The sequence below is a fragment of the Peromyscus leucopus genome, chromosome 7 (genome assembly GCF_004664715.2).
Source record: "Peromyscus leucopus breed LL Stock chromosome 7, UCI_PerLeu_2.1, whole genome shotgun sequence".
In the NCBI taxonomy this organism is placed as follows: domain Eukaryota; kingdom Metazoa; phylum Chordata; class Mammalia; order Rodentia; family Cricetidae; genus Peromyscus; species Peromyscus leucopus.
In genome coordinates this window covers 75,806,129-75,821,390 of record NC_051069.1, presented here as the reverse complement: position 1 = coordinate 75,821,390, position 15,262 = coordinate 75,806,129, and the positions used below count along the sequence as shown (strand labels likewise).

The 15,262-nt window shown below is 40.9% G+C and overlaps 1 protein-coding gene across 14 annotated transcripts in view; it reads left to right on the top strand.

The window, feature by feature from the left end:
* The window catches only part of Snap91 (synaptosome associated protein 91), a 115,584-nt gene that overhangs the window by 88,279 nt on the left and 12,043 nt on the right, over positions 1-15,262 (top strand). For 8 of the 14 annotated variants that reach the window (XM_037207816.1, XM_028875521.2, XM_028875520.1 and 5 more), the window contains 8 exons: positions 1,021-1,128; positions 1,756-2,037; positions 2,247-2,324; positions 2,481-2,552; positions 3,018-3,101; positions 4,459-4,542; positions 9,685-9,819; positions 11,414-11,563. In XM_037207816.1, the coding sequence (XP_037063711.1) occupies positions 1,021-1,128; positions 1,756-2,037; positions 2,247-2,324; positions 2,481-2,552; positions 3,018-3,101; positions 4,459-4,542; positions 9,685-9,819; positions 11,414-11,563 (993 nt within the window). The remainder of the gene's footprint in view (positions 1-1,020; positions 1,129-1,755; positions 2,038-2,246; positions 2,325-2,480; positions 2,553-3,017; positions 3,102-4,458; positions 4,543-9,684; positions 9,820-11,413; positions 11,564-15,262) is intronic. The other 6 variants (XM_028875525.1, XM_037207817.1, XM_037207820.1 and 3 more) reach the window with 4 other exon arrangements.

Here is a 15,262-nt window from a genome sequence, read left to right as displayed (position 1 = left end):
AAAAAGTGGTAGGTACAAGTGAGTTGAAACCATTCTCTGAACATTTCATCTCTGTTCTTGCAACTAAAGACTTTCTGTCTTAACCTCATAATGAATATGGTTTGCTAGAGGGCATACACTGGGAATGATTTACATCAGTGTGTATTTAGGGCTGGGAATGCAGTATGCAAGCCTCTGGGTCCTACCCCTAGCATTGAAAAAAAAAGAAAAAAATATAAAATATATATAAGCTGGGCTTACCTGTATGTTAATGGGGTTCCTTCTATAAATAATGTACTTATAGTCTTAAAACATGAAATTATATTTTTAGTCTGTTGGCAATGGATCATTTTCCAAATAATTAGAAAACATAATAATATTTGAAAGCAATAAATGTAAGTAGAAATGAAGACATTAAGCATCATGCCCTAATTTGGTTAGTTGACTGTTTCTTTAAAGTGAGTCCTTCTTGTATCTGACAATTCTTTCCAAGGTTAGTGAAAACTTTTCTGAATTCCTTTCTAAACCTTTCGTGTCAATAGTATGATCTTTTTTTCTCTGCACTAGTTTTAACTTTGGAATATTTGTTTACATAGCCATTAACTACTTAATATTATTTGTAAACAGAAAAGATATTGGAATTTTCTAGAGGCCACTAACCAGAGGTATAAAAAAAATTCAGCAAAGAAGTATTATCTGGACATGAAAGTTTAATGTCTTAAATTACATAGTAAAGTTGTTTTGTGTTTTGATTTTGCATCCATTAATTTCTGATGAAACATAAAACATGCTTTTTAGAGCCCTTATACAATGAGAATCCTGTTGGATCCTGATGGCCTTCAGGGGTATCCACATACCACCATTCAGGTGTTAGCTAACAGGGAGACATGCAAAGAATAATTGTTTTGTGATTACCAACAGTGCATGAAAACATTCGTGTTGTATAAGGGAGCTTTCTTCACAACTTAACTCAGTTCTTTTACTATATTTTCTTCTCTTTTTATTCCTTTAATTTCTGTTACTTTAAAAACTGCACCCAAGATGCCTTTGCAGCTTCTCCTGGGGAGGCCCCTGCAGCATCCGAAGGGGCCGCCGCACCAGCTACCCCAACCCCAGTGGCTGCAGCTCTTGATGCATGCTCAGGAAATGGTGGGTTTACACATGAGCCAGTCTGTTGTTTTTCCGTCCTAATGTGAAACCTGCATAGTTAGATGTGGCCATATTTTTTTTGTGTGTGATTTTATTTTCTTATTAGTGTAAACTGTCATTCATCATGACTGAGTAAATAATGCCAACACTTAAAACATTAAGACGATAAAGTGCATACTTATCAAAATTGGCAATTCCTCAAGATTGACAATTTTTCTCAGTGCAAGTATGCTCTCTTAATGTTTTTCCCCTTCTAATGCATTTTTTATGATATTAAGTTCAAATATATTGGCATGTTTTAATGAACCTTCAGAGCTACCAAATTGACTAGATTGGGTAAGGGCATGAAAGATAATGATCGCTGGACCAAGACTGTAGGCTAATCTCACAGCACCCTACAAAATGTTTCAGGTTCAACTTGTGGCACCAACTGTAGTTTCCTTTTTCTTTAGAAAAAAGCATCCTAATTGCTGACCTCTGCTGATAAGATAGTAGTTGAACCCATGTAGCCCAAGGCCTAGCTAGCGTGTAAACGTGTACGAAGTGTCTTTTTACCTGTAGCTACGAGTCTGTCTCTTGCTCTTTCCTGACTGATGCTGTGTGTGTCTCCACTCTCCTTTCCAAAAGACCCTTTTGCCCCATCTGAAGGTAGCGCAGAGGCTGCACCTGAGCTGGACCTCTTTGCAATGAAGCCACCCGAGACCAGCGCTCCTGTAGTTACCCCTACAGCTAGCACAGCCCCTCCAGTTCCCGCCACTGCTCCTTCTCCTGCTCCTACCGCTGTGGCAACCACTGCTGCCGCCACCACCGCAGCCACTGCAGCTACCACCACTGCCACCACCTCAGCTGCCGCCGCCGCTGCCACCACCACCGCCGCCGCCGCTCCTCCTGCTCTAGATATCTTTGGTGGTAACTTGTCGTTGTTGTTACTGAGTTTCTCCCGTCTGGTGGCTTGAACCTGTAATGCACACATGACTCTTATGCATGAAAACTATAGTTAAATGGTTCTCGGGAAACCATTTGCTACTTAACCCAAAGTTCTCCTAAATGCTCATTCAGAAAGCTGGCGATTGATTTTTTTTCCGACTGAGTGAAGGCCTGTGTGTTCTTGGTCTTAGATTTGTTTGATTCTGCTCCTGAAGTTGCTGCAGCCCCTAAGCCAGACGCGGCTCCTAGCATAGACCTGTTTGGTACAGGTAACGCCAAAGCGACTGTTTTTTCAACTCTGTTTCTGTAGCTGTGTCCTTGGTCATGCCCTTTGTAGTTGCTATGATAATGCATTTGTTAGATGCGTGACTTCAGCTTTCTGCTACTTACTTCTGCCTGGTTTTGGTTTCTTTCACCTCTGGAAGATGCTTTCTCCTCTCCACCACGAGGGGCCTCTCCGGTGCCTGAGAGCTCTCTCACTGCTGACCTCTTATCCGGTGAGTGCTTCTCCAAGGTCAAGCCTTCAGAATTCTCTCAGGAGGGTCCTGAGGGTGGGGGGGGGGGCTCCTGTGAGGAAAGATGATCCAGTACCCTATAGGTTTGTCTTATGTGTTTTAAAACTCTGATTTCCCATAAGAGAAGAATCCCATGGCCAACTAGTGAGGGTTGATATTTCTAATCTAAGGTTGGCAAAAAAAGAAAAAAGAAAGGAAGGAAGGAAGGAAGGAAGGAAGAAGGAAGGAAGGAAGGAAGGAAGGAAGGAAGGAAGGGAGGGAGGGAGGGAGGGAGGGAGGGAGGAAGGAAGAAGAAAAAGTTCTGGTTCCCACTAAAACCTCTAATACTGAAGAGTCAGTTTTCATTTGCTGTCCTCTTCCTGTAACTGAAATCCTGAGGCCGTTGTCGGGGTTCCGGGTTCCATTGTGCTGAGGGTGAACCGCATGTCCCCTTGTTCTTCACTGCAGTGGACACATTTGCAGCGCCGTCCCCTGCCGCCACTGCCTCTCCAGCAAAGGTGGAGTCCTCGGGTGTGCTAGACCTTTTTGGGGGTGCGTATCTCTCCGCCTTCAGCACTTACACCATCTGGAGTGTTTCCGCTCTGAGGAGAGCCCCCCTCCTCTTTCATTCGGTTTCATTTGGCTTCTTTTGATTCTGTAGTTGCTTTTGTCTCTCACCTGGGAACTTAAGTTGCGCAGACATTCGTTCTTCACTTCTCTGCCGTCATTGCATCCATCCTCATTGGTTTATCACAGCTTTCATTGCATGGCCTAACCAAACCAGAGCCCTTGCCATGGGAAGTCTTCCTGTTTTCAGCCTTTGTGTTCATCCTGAGTTTTAATCACCAGTTTGGAGACCCTTTCTGCTGTTTTCTCAAAGATCCTGATGCATTGGTTACATACACACTCTTAAGTTCTTAAAAGCAGTATAAACATGAAGTGGGTAATTCAGAATTTAAAACAAGCCAGTCACAGGTCCTCATACTCAACACCGTGGAGTTTATTTATATTGAATTTAGTGTTTTTAAATCTTTCTGGAGGACTTGGAGATGTTTTTCTGGTTTAAATGTATCTTTTCTTCCTTTGCGTAGTATTTGAAAACAGAAATATACATTGATTGTATTGATTGTATTTGTGTGCACAAAAAAAAAAAAAAAAAAAAAAAAAAACACACTAAAGTTCTTCATTAGCCATAAACTTGCAGGAAGGAGACAGGTCTGAAGTGAATCATGAGTACCCATGAAAGTGAATGTCTTTGGGCTAAAACATCATCTTTGCACATTGTAACCACATGGATCATCTCCTGCCGCCAAAGCATCCTGGCATCTGTCATGCTGGATATATGAGGGTACAAAGAAGATACCCCTGAAGGTGCTCAGACACATAGGTATAAGGAGATCTGCTGTAGCTGCTGCTGAATTGGGCATATTAAACATTTAGAAGCTTAAGTGGGAAATGAGAAAGTTATGTCTTACCTTTGTTTAGAAAGCTTAAAAATCTCAATTCTGTTTTTAAAAAATGATGAAATTTGCTTTGAAACATTCATTTTAACAGTGTATCTCTTACTCTTACAGTGAGACACTAATTCTTAAACATTCTAGAACTCTCTTGAGAGGCTAAACTCTTTAGAACAGATCATGGTGGAACATACCTGCAATTTCTGCTCTTGGGGAGGGTCCCAAAGCAAACAGGAGCTACATACTAAGACCCGATCTGAAAATATAAAATAAGAGAAGCTGCTTAGATCATGATTCAGTTCACCTGGTCATTTCACGTAGAACCAGGAGGCAGGCTCCCCATTACAGAATATCCTGTCTGTGCATGTCTCTACGTATATCACACTTGAATTGCTTAGTCACTTACTATTTGCCCCTCTTTACTTTCCTGCTGCGTAATGGATAATGGATAGATGCGTTTGGAAGTAGTGCTTCTGAAACCCAACCAGCACCGCAGGCTGTTTCTAGTTCATCAGCATCGGCAGATCTACTAGCTGGTAATTGATTCCATTAAAATGGCATTTTATAAAAGTTGTTTGCATATAGTTCCATAGGTAGTAGATACCACATAATTTGCAAAAATATATTTTTAAATTTTCCTTTCAAGGCATGAGATTGAAGGATATGGCATTGCATAATAGAAAGTTTGTTACTTCCTAGAATTTATTAAATTAGTTGTAAAACCCACAGTTGTATGTGTATAAGCCACCCCTGTCAATTCTCGCAGTCTTGCTTTCAATTAGTGTGTTTGTTTTTATTTCCCAAACAGGCAATGTGCTTTGTGTAGCAATTCTGTCATGTAACGACTGCTCATATTTTCGGGAAGGAATCCATGGTAAACTATGCTGCAACAGTTGACAGTTGGTTTTGCAGTATGGGAATCACCATGGAAGAAACCATGGTAGATGTCTCCTGTTGAAATGCTGTGACATATGTCATGGACTTTTTGACAAGCTGATCATGTTTCTGTCTGAAAACACACAGGGTGATCCGGAACTTTCTAGGAAATAGCTGGGCACAGCTTGCGAGGGTCACTACTTGTTGCTGAGATGAATGGACTGATTAAAAGAGTGGCTCAAGACTCAAACACAGCTAAAACCAAGCATGAGTTTGGGGCCATGGGGTCCCTGGGGTCAAGACAAAGTGGGTTTAATGAACCTCAGACTTAGAAAGTGGCCAGTTGGGAGGCCCCATCTGTAGGTAGGCTTTGACCCAGCTTAGCAGAGGAATTCACAGCGTGCTACCCTCACTTTTGATTTTGCTTGAGAGAAGCAGAGAAGTTGTCTAGCAGAGGCCTCTTGACACTCAAGGGCGGCTTCCAAGTGACCCCCAGTCACTACAAGGGATGCATTTTGGTCCTCAGGGTAACAAGGAGTTAATGAATGTGAGTCACCTGAGCACAAGGAAGCCCCCCAATCTAGGAACCCCTCAGTTAAAAACCCTGTCAACCATGTGGCCCTTAAAGAATGACCAGTTTTGACCAAATGTAACCATAGTTCACAACCTAGAAGTAATTTAACACAGGATCCCGACGCCAGGTGGATCAGGTCAGGGAACCTGCCGGTGTTCTCAGTCTTCTGGTGAGTAATGGTAGAACTTAATGGACCCCTCCAGCCATCGGTGCTAATTTCCATTATGGTCACATCTTTCCTCCAGGAACTGTTCACCTTCCTTCCATCAGTAATTTTGTCTGGTGGCTTCAGTCTGTCTAGCAGGGGTGGCTCTTTCTTTTCTTTCACAGCCCCTCTGGCTCCTTGATCCGGTGTGATACTCCCATTTGCCCAGTCTTGTCACGGTGACTGCTGTGAAGAACCAGGCCTCCACTTTGATACCTCTTAGCTGTCTGGAAGCTGAAATGTAACACAAGACTGTGTACCTCACACACCCAACTACCACTAACTTGAGAGAAAGCCTGCCAGCCTGCCTGGCTTTCCTCTTGGCCTAGATGCTTTTCCCAGCAACTTCAACTTGGCCAGACACTTCCTACCTCTTATTAAACCAACACATTCAGTTCACCAACATTGCATAGTTTCAAAGCTCCTTGGTGAAAATGATACTGCTGCTTTTCAAATGAGATAATTGATTATAAATCTTTGGCCCTGAAGTTGTGGTTAAAATCAACTGTACTGGCTGTCTGAAGAATTCTAAGAAGTCTTTCTTGGGTATCTGCTGGCCTGCCATAGACCAGATTTGTCACAAGGACTGTTCAAACCCACCAAGCAATAGGCTGGTCACAAGACCACACTGTCTATTCCAATGTCCTTAGTCTACTGTGCCTCACTGAGCCCTCCAGGGCCAGAACCTGAGCTGAGATACTGTTTCCAAAGGAGCTTAGAACACTAAGACCTAAAGACTAGGACCTGGAGCAGAGGCCAAGGATCTTGGGGAAAAGAAAGCATTCCCATGGGATGCCGAGTCAGAGGCTGGTGACAGAGCCAGGGGGTTTGATCCTAGGGGATGCCACAAGAACCAAAGCACCCCTGGAGAGCCAAGGGTCACAGCTGCTGAGGGATTTGTTCCCAAAAGGCTCACTTTGGGTCATGTTACACACACACACACACACACACACACACACACACACACACACACACACACCAAAAAACAAACAAACAAAAAACCCTTAACTTGTTCAGTGGACCTGACCATTCTGAACTCTTGCTAAAGCGAGATAGAGAAGAGAAGGGTGACAAGCGTCCCTCTGTCTATGTACTTTTAAATGTGTTGTTCACTCTACTTTTCCGTTCCTTCCACTGCCTTTTCTTAGGACTCTGATAAGAACAGTTATTGCGTAAATGTTCATGTTTCTCTGGGCTTCCTACTTAAATAAATTAATGTCTAATGCAAACAAGTTTGTTTGGGTACCTCAGTCTAGTACCCAATCAAAACATCATTTCCTGTAAGTTACTTCGGTCATGGGAGATCTGGTTTTCTTAGCACAGACAGCACTTTCACCTAATACCCTGCTAAAAGAAACTTTAAATGACATTTTTTTGGTTTTTCTAAAGTTTAATTTGAGAAGCCACTTTCTCCCTGTTTTACTTTAAAAAGGCATTTCTTATGATTGATTAAATATGGCAGCATCAGGAAATCGCGTTCTTAGTTACAGAGTATCAACATAATTGTATCTTGTGATTGTTCCCAGTCCTCTCCACAAGTAAACATCATATCTGCAATTCAGCTAACAATGATATCTGAGTTTTCACATTACCCAAATATCTTTATTTAGTGAATATAAAATAGAACAAATATCTGGGACATGGCATTATGGCTACTTGCAGAACTAGCACTCTGGTTTGTGCAGACATCGTTACCAAGCCCACCACCTATGCAAATAAAGATCTTTTAAAAAACAAATAAATGGCCATGCAGTGGTGGCGCATGCCTTTAATGCCAGCATTCGGGAGGCAGAGGCAGGTGGATCTCTGTGAGTTTGAGGCCAGCCTGGTCTACAAAGCGAGTTCCAGGAAAGGCGCAAAGCTACACAGAGAAACCCTGTCTCAAAAAACAAAAAACAAAACAAACAAACAAATAAAAAACCCAAATAAATGGATATGAGCATGCTAGTGGTTTCAGCATTTAGAAAGCAGAAATACGACAGAGGTTCCCAGCTAGTTTGAGGCCAGCCTCGTCTACATAGAGGGCACCCAGGGCTACATCATTAAGAACTGTCTGAAACACAGAAACAAATGAGCCTAATAAGAGATATGTACCCACAAACTGTGATCAGGTTAGTAGTAGGATTTGAGCCATAAAAAAGTTGCATTTTGTGAGGAATTTTCTAGTCATATTATTGTTGATAATCAAATTGTTTTATAAAGGATAAAGACGGTAGATGATACACAGATATCATTACAGGCAGAAGGAATCTTGGTCACTAGACTGAGGCGACTCACCTCATACCAACTAAGATTTCTTTTTGTCTTTGTTTTTGTGTGGTCCTAGGGACCAAAACCACAGCTTCTTTCTCGATAGCAGGTAAGCACTGTACCATCTCCTTGAAGGAGTAAGTTTACATGTAAGTGAAAGGCAATAAATAGATGATAGAGTGAAATGCTAAAATTAGTTTTTAAAGATTTTAAAGCTGTTAAGGATAACTTTAAAAACAAAAAGAAAATGTCACTGAATATTTGCATGTATTATAAAAGCAGAAAACAAAGGCTAAATGAAATGGGTAATTTCTTTAAAATGGTTGTATAAAAGCCAGGGTGTTTTTTCACTCAAATTTAAATCTATATTTGTCAAATAATAAAATATTAAAAACATATGCAACAAATTTGCTTGTAATATTTCCAGGTATAGTGGTGCATGCTTTTAATCCCTCAGGATTAATTAATTAATTAATCAATCAATTAATTAAAGCACTCAGGAGGCAGAAGCAGGCAGATCTCTATGAGTTGGTCAGTCCCATCTATCTAGTGAGTTCCAGGCTTATTATCCAGGGCTAAATAGTGAGACTCTGTCTCAAAACAAAAACACAAACAAAAACAAAAAAACAAAACAAAAAACCCAAACAAACAAAAATAAAAAACAGACTTCTGGTAAAAACAAAGCCTTTTATAATAGAAAATTACCTAGTTGCTTCCAGAATTCAAAGAATAAATATTTAATTTGAGATCGGATTAATTTTCAGCCATTTTTTAAGTCCTCATCATTCACTCAGTAACCATTAGCTTACTGTTTCAGGAACTGGGCTAAATATTAACAGAAAAGACAGGAGGGAAAGGCACACAGCTCCTGAACCTGTAAGCTATCTGTGGAGTTGGGGCTTGGGGAACACAGGGATGAGGACATGATGGGAGTGGTGTGGAGTTCTGCTCCATGTGCTGAGGACAGTGACGGACATGGGGGATGGAGTGTAGCTAGCAGTAGTAGGTAGCAGCACGTCCTGGAATTCTTTCCAGAAGCCCATGACATGAGGGGCTGTGAGTTTGGCTGCAATCTGGTTTGCAGGGACAGGGAGCAATCAGAATCCGAGCCAGAAGGCTGTAGAAACAAAGGAATCTGAAAGTGATGGGACACCAGGGAAAGCTTTCAGAGAAGTAACTGTCAAGGTTGTTTACTCAGAGGGACCACCTGGCTGAGCTGCGAAGAGAAGACCAGAGGGATGCACAGTACAGATGGGACATGCCCTCGGTGACTGTTACCTGAGAGCAGTGATCAGAGCCTGCCTACCCTTTGTGGTGCCATGGGGCTAAAACTTGGAAATCGAGGATTTGATGCCCATTTTTTTTTATTTACATTTCGTTACTGAGCCAGTGTGTGCAACTAAACATGTTGTAATTACCTGTTTCTGTCATTGTAAAGTTTCAATGTGATGATGACTTATCTGAATTCTAACCCTTCTTTGCTTTGTGCATTTCATCGTAGCAGATTCTGGTACCACAGGTTCTAACAAGGTTCACTCGTGTGTACATCATATTTAGTGCTTGGTGTTTCAGAGCTACCTTGTTTCTGGTTAAATTGGATCTGTCATTCGTCCATGATAGATCAACATCCTTGGAGAAGCTCTTGGCAAAACAAGCTTGCTGGGTTCACTAATTGCTAATCATTCTTCAATTCCTGAAGCTTTTTCTGACTCTGTTGGTATGGTCTTTTCCCCATCTTCAGCTGACATTTTTCTGGGACCTTTTTTTCATCAGGGTTTGGGGGTTCCTTCATGGCCCCATCTACAACACCAGTAACCCCAGCTCAGAATAACCTGCTGCAACCCAATTTCGAGGCTGCTTTTGGAACAACACCTTCAACTTCAAGCAGCAGCTCCTTTGATCCATCAGGTAAGTCATCGATGGTTCAAACCCTCTTCCTTATATCTGATACTATAGCATCAACCTCCCAAGGTTAGTGTTGATGGTAGGAAACATACAGGTGGATATTGTTAGCCTGGTTGGTGGTTCTCAATCTGTAACTCAAGTCAAACTTTCCAGGACACGTTTGGTAGCGCTAAGAATAACCTCCTGTCCTTTCTGTTTCTGTTTTTGAATTTTAGCAGAACTCTTCCCACACCCACCATCTCTTTTGCACGAGCTCACATGCACATGGTTTAGCGGTGGTCAAGGGAGGACTTAGACTCTGTAGCGAATCTTTGCACAGCATCTGAGTGTGTGGACGCCCCCCGACACACACCCCGCTCCTGCTGTTGCTTTACGCCCTCTGAAGCTTGCATGGCCCTCTGTTTTATGAAGTTGAGACACGAATAGTACCTTCGCTTCTAACCTTTCACCCTGCTGTCCTTCTCTTTGTATCCTCTTCCATTCCACTCTTCTCATGCTGGCTCCTTCCTACAAATTTTCAATTGGTGAGTTTTCGGCAATTACATGTGTTTCAGAGACACCCCGACTATATTCCGTGCCTGACAATCTGGTTGCTTCTGTTGCCAGTGCTGACTTGAATGCTGTCTTTCCCACCTGAGAGTGACTGTGTAGTAGTGTTTACAGTAGATGCATATAGTCTCCTATAAGAATGTAGCAAGCCCAACATTGTTACATAGATAAGATATTAGCAATATCTTATGGATACTCTGAGCCTGTGTTTTGAATAGTCTTTCTGTATTCTAGGAACTGAACAAGTGGTACTTGTCACCTGGGGACCAGGGACAATAGTGGTGGCTCTTGACTTCTATCCTTAAAGTCCTGTTTATTTTAAATATGCCCATAAAGCATAACCCAAACATTGCTACGAAAAGAAAGGGAAAATCTAAATTAACTACCTCTAAAATGTGACAAGTCTCTTTCTGATACGTATCCCTAGATGCTGACAGAACACCATTTGTTTTATGCTAACTTCAATGGTCAGTGGAGAATTATATATTTTTCCAATTACAAATTGCTTTAAGAGTAAGCATCTTAGGTTAGCTTGGGTAAATCATTTATAGTTTACTACACATCACTACCATTTAGAATAAAAAGTGCTTAGTGGTTATTTTAATTAGACCAACAATGGCTACCACTTATTGAGTGCCTATACAGAAGAAGCATTGTGATAAACGTGGGAAAATATTCCCTCATTGGTCCTTACATCAAAGGCATATGTTAGTGGTCCTGTCCCCATTTACAGATGAGGAAATGGAAGTGTCATTTCCTGATGCTCAGAGCTACAGCCTGGCTCTGTGCTCTCTCTAGTCCATTATACTATACAGCCTTCCTCCTGGTCTTTCTCCATGGTCATTAACGTTTCCATGTATTTTTGAGTAGACATGTTCTTTTTGGTGTTCTTGGTCACAAATTATATGACTTCTGTTGTTCCTTTTACAATAATGTTTTTTCATGTGTTTTCATGGTTTCATTAAAGACTGTCTTTTGCATAATATCTATCGCTTGTCTTTTTTTTTTTTTTTCAATTTTTTCTGAACCTGGTCTCTTTGATTTCCAGTGTTTGATGGTTTAGGTGATCTTCTGATGCCGACCATGGCACCATCTGGGCAGCCTGCCCCTGTCTCAATGGTCCCACCCAGTCCTGCAATGGCAGCCAGCAAAGGCCTTGGAAGTGATCTTGACTCATCTCTGGCCAGCTTAGTAGGCAGTGAGTAGTTCTATTTACTTGAAGCATGTGTGAATTGGATTCTTTGTTTCTTTGCATCTTTTTGCTCTGGTTTTGCTTATGGGTAAGTGGATTAAGGAGTGAATGAAAATAGTTAGCATTTCACCCCGAGCCTTTCTTTAAAAGGTAAGCTCTTGCTATTCCATTGTCTTACAAGAATACTCACGTCACTAAATCATAAAAACAAACTGAGGAGCACACACTGGCCTTCCCTGGATAAGATACCGAGGCATTCTATATAAGTCCATAACCATCTGAAAGTAGAATTATACTATATGCAGTATATTTACAGTATCTGAGTTTCATTTTTCAACAAGTATTTATTGATCAGGAGAGCTGTTCTTCCAGGCATTAGAGATGATTCAGTGAATAAAACAGATAAAATTTCTATTCTTATGGCCCTCACAAAACGCCAAGACAGAACAGTGTAAAGTTTAAGATAAATTCTGCTTTATGTTACATCATGAGTACTAAGTGGGAATAAGCCTCCCCAGGGTAGGGAGTGAAGTACATAGCTGTCAGAAGAATGTTTGTGGGAAGTGGAAGAATTCAGTGCAAAGACTGGAGTAGAGATCCTAGCAGGGACTGGAGAAATGGCCAAGTCCAAAGGGCATGTGATGGGTAAAGCTGGATCTGAGGAGATAGAGTCCTGGGAAGCACAGACAGTTTCTATGAACATTGGCCTTGCTTTAACTCTGGATTTTTATTTTCCACCAAGGCATATGGGCTTACCTTTGTGGATATCATACAATATCAAGCAATATCAAAAGCTTAGTAGGTCATTTGTACCTACTTCTTTATTAACTTCCCATCTACATTTATTTCCCATTCATTATGCTTGATCTGAACATCTATAAAAATGCCTTCGTGATATTCTGCAGACCTTTGCTAATTATTTTCTTCTTCCCAAAACCCATCCCTCTGAGAGATGACTTTTTGTGAGTGTGTAATGTGCTACCTCACTCCCATGTCCCTAGGCTATCTCTAGCACACAGCTGTCATTTTGTCAACTGCCTGTGACTATTATCTCAGGTAGGAAAAAGCTCACCAACTGGAGGACTAACTGAGCAATCTTGAAAAAATATGAACAAATCTAAGGACTCATTGATTTTCAAAACTTCTGCAAAGGTACAGAAACTAATAAAAAATGATACTGACACAACCATGAACTGTGCTGTAGACCAACAGAATAGAAGCAAGATTCTGGAATAAGTCTTCACATCTGTTGTCAAGCCAGTGTAGATGATGGGCCCAATAAGGGAAAAGTCAGTCTTCAAAACCTTGTACTGGAACAATGTGAGAGACTCAGAAAAAGGAATAAAGTTGGACTTCTTTATACAATCGAAAAATCAACTCAAAATGAATAAATGTTAAAGAAAACGATCAAACTCTCAGAACTTGATAGTAAATCTTTGTGATCTTGGATTAGATGATGTCCTTTACATACATAAGCAACTAAGGGCCCTAGAGAGATGGCTTAGCAGTTTAGAGCATTTGTTGTTCTTGCAGTAGAACAGAGCTGAGTTCCCATCACTCACATAGTACCCCCATCTAAACCTTCAGTTTCAGGAGATCCAACACCCTCTTTTGACCCCAGTGAGCATCAGGAATGCACATAGTATATATACATACATGCAGGAAAATACTCAGAAAATGAATGTAACTTTTTTAAAATGTAAGCAACAAAGAATAAAATGAATTTTTAAAAGTTCATCAAAATATTTTAAAATTCACAAACGATGAAAGTGCAAAGAGAGGCTAAGAGCTCTTGTTGCTCTTGCAGAGGACCTGGGTTCAGTTCCCAGCATGCACATGGGAGCTCACAACCATCCATGGCTCCAGTTCCAGTGGGTCTGTTCCAGTTCCAGTTCCAGTTCCAGTGCTCTCTTAGGACCTCTGCAATTACCAGACACATATATGGTTCACAAGCAAACATGCAAGCAGAACACTAATACACATAAAATACAATTTAAAAGTCTAAGACAATTTTTTAAGTGAAAAGGCAGCTCCAGAATGAAAGGATTGTTAATCACAGCTCTTACAAAGGACTTCTGTAATATGCAAATAACTTCTGCAAATCAACAATAAAAATAGGAATAATAGGGCTTAAAAGCTGGCAGAGGACTTGAATGGCTATTAAGTATAGGGAAAGATCTTCAGCATCATCAGATGTTGTTAGTGTAAATTGGAGACACAGGGACCACTCACATCCAGAAGGGATACCTATGAGGAAAGCCGATTGGAACACATGCTGGCATTCCATGAAACCTTTAGACCCTATTGATGAGATCATGGCACAGTATGACTGCTGTGGAAAGAAGCATGGCAAGTCCTCCTGTGGTAACAGAGTGAACCAAACCTCTCACCAGTTCTACTGCTGGGTACATGGAGTAAATGAAAATGTGTGTCCACACAAAAGCATGTACAGATGCTCTTAGAATTGCCATTTATAGACGCCTCATGGCGAAAACTATCATACAGTCCATTGGTTAATGAAGAGGTATGTGTATATGTATGTCTTATGCTGTATAAATATAATAATACATGATGAACTATCATTTGGACTGAAAAATGAGTGATATACTGATACATGGAACAACATGAGTATATTCCATGAATATGTTAGGCTAAGTGACAGATTTAGTCACAAAAACCACATGTGATGCAAGTCTGCTCATACAAAATGTACAGACTAGAAAAATTTGAAGAGGCAGGAAGTAGTAGTGTCTAAGGTAAAAAGGGAGGAAGAAAAGTAGCTGCTAGGAGGTACAAGATTTTATTTGTGGCAACAAAAGTGTGCTACAAGTGGTGACTGTATACCTCTGTTAATAGACTAAAGCCATGAACTAGCCACTGTCAGGATGGACTTTCTGGTATGTGAATGATATTGCATCTCACAAAAGGTGCTTTAAAATACTTCCAGTGTTAGCAGAAGCTCCCACTGAGACGACACTGCAGACCTGTCTACTCAGTCCATCCTCTTTGTCCATAGTAAGCCTTCTACATGCTACTCACTCCCAGCCTTCTTGCCAAGAGACCTGGCCTTCAGCAAGCCCACACCTCTACATAGCATTCCCATCTGCCACAACGGGATTCCTGCATGTGTATGTGTGGAGCACCTGCCTATTTTTGCTTCTTCAGATGATCAACATAAATATTTGGTTGGCTTTATAATTGTTTACTGTAGAGATTAAACTGTATATTCTACTTGAAAATAAAATTTTTAGAAGTGAGACTTCTTTATCTTTTAAAAACAATGATGGCTAGCCAGGAGTCATAACACATACCTATCTATAAGCTTAGCTACTTGGAAGACTGAAACAAGAGGATTTCTTGAACCTACAACTTAAGAGGCTAGCCTGGGCAACGTAGCAAGATAAAGTCTTTTTTTTTTAATGATCAAAATTATGTGTAAACATTTCTTTATTTGGTTTAGTTAATACATATAGCTTATTTTGTAATGCTGAGAAACAAAATACAAAAACTGAATATTAAAATCATCATCTAACAAATCAGCTCCACACTTACTAGAGATTTTTTCTGCCTGCTCCTTCAGCCCTGAGGGCTCAGCTTTGGGAAAGCCTCACCTTCTCCAGGAGACCTTCCACTGTGTGACTCCTCGCCTCCATTCTCCCCTTCTAGCAGCCTGTACCATTTATTTTTCTTACGTCATCGTTTCTC